This window comes from Diplotaxodon limnothrissa, linkage group LG18, assembly GCF_057381915.1.
Source record: "Diplotaxodon limnothrissa isolate DT_005_m linkage group LG18, D_limnothrissa_male_GT1.1, whole genome shotgun sequence".
In the NCBI taxonomy this organism is placed as follows: domain Eukaryota; kingdom Metazoa; phylum Chordata; class Actinopteri; order Cichliformes; family Cichlidae; genus Diplotaxodon; species Diplotaxodon limnothrissa.
The window spans coordinates 12,017,944-12,022,849 of NC_140613.1; the positions used below are offsets into that span (position 1 = coordinate 12,017,944).

Sequence of the window (4,906 nt, forward strand, 5' to 3'; positions counted from 1 at the left end):
TAATTAATCAAGTTTGTTGACTAAAACATGGAAATAAACCATCTCGTGCGAGTGATGGATCTGTTGTTGCTTTCAGCGTGTAGTAGCAGGCCCACGCTAAAAAGGATGAATGAGCTTAAGACAAAAGCACACGAGCATGGATTTAAAGGATCATTTTTGTTGCTGTTTGTAATGTGCTGCTGTATCTGTTTTGTTTTTTGAAAGTCAGACGGCATCATAATTTTCCTTTTGATTTGATTGTGCGCTTTTAACTGCTTTAAATTCACATCTCTAATGATTTAAGTGCTGATAGTAATACTGATTAACTGCTGGTTTTTCTGTTGTGCACAGTGGCCCTTAATTGTAGCCCTGGTAATATTTTGTATAGCAACAAACAGTTTGTCCTCATGATGGGTTTTTTTGTTTCATTTTGGGATTTCGTTTTGTTTGAGTTTTTTTGCTCTCTTTGTTTTTAAATGTGCTGTTGTTGCTGGTGGAAGTTAATTTTGTAATGTGGAATTTCAGCTATAGCATTTTACAAAATGTTGTTTTTGGATTCCTTAGAAACCAACTGAGGCTGTTGTGCTCATATGAACAGTTGCTTGATTCTGTGTTAATTACAGCTGCCTTTAATTTCCAAGGAAATAGCAAAGACAACAGTTTATTGCTCTGCTATCACAATCCTTACGACACACCATGAGCGATCTGATTAGGTAAGGAAATCTAAAACTTACAAAATGAAATGTTTCTCTTGAAGTTGCTTGCTGATTATGAATCGTTTGTCACAGATTTGATCAACTGCGCTTCCAAAGTGAAGATGACTGTGAAGGTGAGGTGCTGTGTTTGAAGATCAAAACCCATTTGGAGGAGCTCTTCTCTGACAGCCACCTGGCAGAGGACGGCTTCCTGCTCAAACATGTGCAGAAGAACAAGCAGGGTTTCGTCAGTCTCAAGCTTCTCACTTCTTTGAAAAAGGTACAAAACACAAAAAACATTTGGTGCTTTCTGTGGTGTTTACATTCCAGCAGTTTGAATGAAAACAATCCAGTAAAATACGAACAAAGCTGAGGTTGCCCGTGTTTGCCACAGATAAGGACCCTGACCAAAAACTGGTACATGACTCTGGTGGGAGCATTGTACTCAGACCTTCTGGAGGTGAATGATGAGTCCACCAAAGTGAGGCGCATAGAGCCGCTTCCCAAATGGCTGATGTGTTCCCCCACCAGCAAGCACCTCCTCGCTTGGAACTTTTCCGAGGAGCAAAGCAGTGACGACGGTGCAGCCCGAGGCCCGGAGCCCGCTGCGCTCTCAGAGAATGTGCTCCAAAAGTTCAGCATTTACGGCAGAGTTACTTCACTCCAGATTCTGCCACCTGGAAGGGAGCTTCCCGCAGATATGCAGTGCTACGGGAAACGTCACAAGGAGCTTGGCCAGCACTTATGTGCGGTGATCAAGTTTGACAGTTTGGAGACCGTTCGTAAGGCCTACAGTGCCCTGAAAGCAGAAGAGGAGAAGTCTAACGGGAAAGGCATGTGTGTTGTACCTATGGGATTCCAGTCAATGCATCATTTCACTGAGGACGAATCCCCAGAAGAAGCAAGCCAAATCCTTCCCGAGGAGGAAAATCCACCTGAAATCCCAGAGAACTTAGTCCAGCAGGAGAATTCTTCACCCACTGCGTTTTTTGATGAACCTCCAGACACACATCAGCCAAACGCGTCCACGGATAACCCTGCACCGCTGAATGTTGACCCGATTTCCAGCAGCTGCAATGGCCAGTCCTTCCCTGGTTGGAATCATAGTGACAGTAGGATGACGTGGAACTCTGGAGACTGCGATAAAGAAATTTCCCAGAGCCCGTGGGTGCTCAAGCGTAAACTAGCGGCCCTTGAATTGAACCGCAAAGAGACCGGGCACCCGAACGCACCCAGCTCGATTCAGAGGGTAATACGTCAGCCCTTTGGCCCTGATGGCACCAGTGGTTTTCAGCTCAGAGTGAGGCACCGGGAACAGCTCGACCTCCCTCGGAAAAAGTGACATTAACAGATTTATTTAAAAAAATGTTTGAATTAAAAGCTGAGAAGCAAAAATATTTGCTTTGCAATAAACAGCACACGCTCTTTAAATGTTTGCATCTTGATTGTTAAGACCTTGTTCATTCGGGGGGGGTGTAGTTATAAACCACTGACAAATGGGGGCAGCATTTAGCCACGTTCACACTTGTTCACACACACTGCAAACGCAGCATGTACATTGAAATCAGTACATTTCAGGGTCTTTACCTTACAATACAAAGCACCTTGAATCCTTGTTATTGTGATTAGGTGCTATATAAATAAAACTAAATTGAATTGAATACATTTTAGCAGGAAGTTTAAATTTTTAACCCAAACTCAGGATTTTAAGAGCTGGAATGAAAGTGTCTCAGAGTCTGTGCACACCTCTTTTGAAACCTGAGTGGCCTCTGCACCTCTGGGGCCTCAGCCTGTCTGCTCACAACTGCAAATTGTATTGTATATTTGTTCTCTGGCAGGGATGGATTTACCTTTTTACCGCTTTCCTTAGACAGAAGGCTTGTCTTTCAACATGAAACACTCATAAAAGGCCCTCATTGTCTGAGTGCATCGTTTTCTGTTTAGATTTTGGTTCTCTAAAAAGCAGTTTTCCACTCGCCGAGATGACATTTGGCGAAAGGTTACTTGTCCAATCATCAAACCACGTCTTGTGCAAGACGTGCGTAGTAGCAACATTTGTGCCTTATTTCCAGCCTTTCTAATGACACCTCAACTGGAATGGTCTGTTTATAGTGTTACTGATTGAGGGCTTCCTTAAAATCTTGCCCAAAACTAAACAAAATGTGTTTCTTCACTTATCCACGCCTAGTGGAAAAGATTCAATCACAACGTGTATGGAATTCTATCATATTGAAATTGGAAACATGCTATGTTGCCCCCCCACCTCGAGTATTCTCATGTGTCAGACTGTCTTCGTGACTAATGTAATCGTAACTTTTTGAGCGAGACGTTTTCGTGTATACAGATCAAGCCTTTCACTCGTACTGTATCTGGCTTGATTTAGCAATTAACAGCTGTTGGGTTTATGCTGCAGCTGAGGCAGGTCTATGAAAACTTTACACATCTGTGAACAATATGTACAGAGTAGGCATGTTTCTGTCCGATGTTAGGAAATGTCTGTGTGCAGATAGCTCCTTTTTGAGGCTGGAAAAGCACAATATTCCCTGCTAGGTGGAAGTCATTATGTCTTTACATAGGCTGTTCAGGCCAGTTATTGAGATGTCTGTTAAATAAGTTAGTGTAATAATAATATTTTGCACCTGCCGACTGTAATGAAAAGACGTTTTCTTTTTTCCATTCTTCATTTGTTCTGTTGCTTTTCTCCAAGTTGCTGAGGGTTGTGTTAAAATGCGTTGCCTGAACTTTTGGGCTAAAAGAAATATCTACCCCTTCAGGTCACTGTGATAACAACCTTAGAATAATATCTGTTGATACACAAACGACACAAAGCTTTGGGCAAAGATTCCTTTGGTTTGTCCCACGCAACGATGAAGGAATTTTAAGTCTTAGAAATTTCACACTTGGCCACATCTCCACCCCTCTTGTGGAGCTTTGATTTGTGTATAATTTGGCCTGAGGAAATCTGAATGACTCATGTTGTGAGAATGAGATATTTGTTAGCAAATAATTAGTTTCCTGTTGGTGTGCTGGCTTTATTACTGTGCTGCTTTATTTCCAGAAACGATTCTGGATCATACATCCTGTTTACCTGTAGGTTAATGCAACCCGCTCCACGACAGCACCTGTGAGGCTTCGCGTATCCCCCTCAGTTGTCTCCTGACTGATCGCCGTTTGTTTATACATCGCTGACCCCACACACCTGAAGCATTTCCCCCTGTGGCTAGGGTATTTATTTAGATTACAGTGTGGAGCGCCTGATACCTTCCAAAAACACAACCATCTGCTCCTCATTTGCCACTCAAGGCTAAAATACTGTATTGGAGGGGGTGTGGATGTGATCCTGAACAACAACATCAATGGGTTTATCTCCAGCCAGCTGTAGATTGGGTTATCATGAAATACCTCTGCTGTGATAATTCTGTTTACTCGGAGTTTATGTTGTCTTAGCCCCCTTTAAACCAATTGTGAACTTTCTTAATTCCCACTAAAAGATTGGAAGACACTCGTTTTAGCAGACCCCGCTAAACTGCACTGATCTGCCCATTTGAGGCTATTACCAATTGCCTGCTTAAGATGGCACGCTCTCTTGCGGCAGAAGGTAAATGTAAGCCTTTACTCAGGCCAAAGCATCCTTTAGTGCTTCTGGAGAGAGATTATCATGTCAGGAGTAATCCGACTCGGCCCACAAGCACAACTATGGAGGAGGAGGAGCATGAGTTGAAGGGGAAGGCACTCGGAGGCATCGGAGAAGCTCTGTGCTCCACTTACGGTAACTACACTCTCCCTCCTCACCCTAACCCATCTTCACGACCCGCAGAGTTGTTCTTGCTTGAGCTGAAGAGGAGACCTGCTGCTGGAAAAAAAAGGGTAAGGAAATGTGCATTATCCTTCATCGGTGTTGTTCCTTGGAGAAAAAATAATCATAAGGCAACAGAAATTCACAGAAATTCACAACAGATGTGATAAAAGTAAAGAAATCTCTAAGATCTGCTTATTACATGCCACCGTACCCTGGTTCTGCTCTGTTCTCCCATTTTAAGGTTCAAGTTTGCAAAGAAGACCACCAGTTCTGTATGGGGAAGCATGAAGACATGAGTTTTCTGAAGTAAAACTGACCACTCAGTGGCTTCTCTAAACATCCAGCTCTCCTCTTTTTGGATGGATAAGGCTGAATGCCATGAAATGCATGCTTATATTCAGAGGAATGCTGATTCTGATCTTTGCAACTTAAA

At 42.9% G+C, this 4,906-nt stretch overlaps 1 protein-coding gene across 1 annotated transcript; it reads left to right on the forward strand.

Annotated features, from left to right (window-relative positions):
• The first annotated feature begins 675 nt into the window (after positions 1-675).
• Positions 676-2,016, forward strand: larp6b (La ribonucleoprotein 6, translational regulator b). Its single transcript, XM_085378964.1, has 3 exons — positions 676-692; positions 768-954; positions 1,069-2,016. Exons 1-3 carry the CDS (start codon positions 676-678, stop codon positions 2,014-2,016), a joined length of 1,152 nt encoding a protein of 383 aa, XP_085235090.1.
• Positions 2,017-4,906: the final 2,890 nt, after the last annotated feature.

What these genes read in the sequence shown, in the direction of transcription:
- larp6b (XM_085378964.1), top strand. An exon ending in TTCTCACTTCTTTGAAAAAG is followed by an intron (nt 955 to 1,068) that starts GTACAAAACACA and finishes TGTTTGCCACAG; the next exon opens with ATAAGGACCCTGACCAAAAA.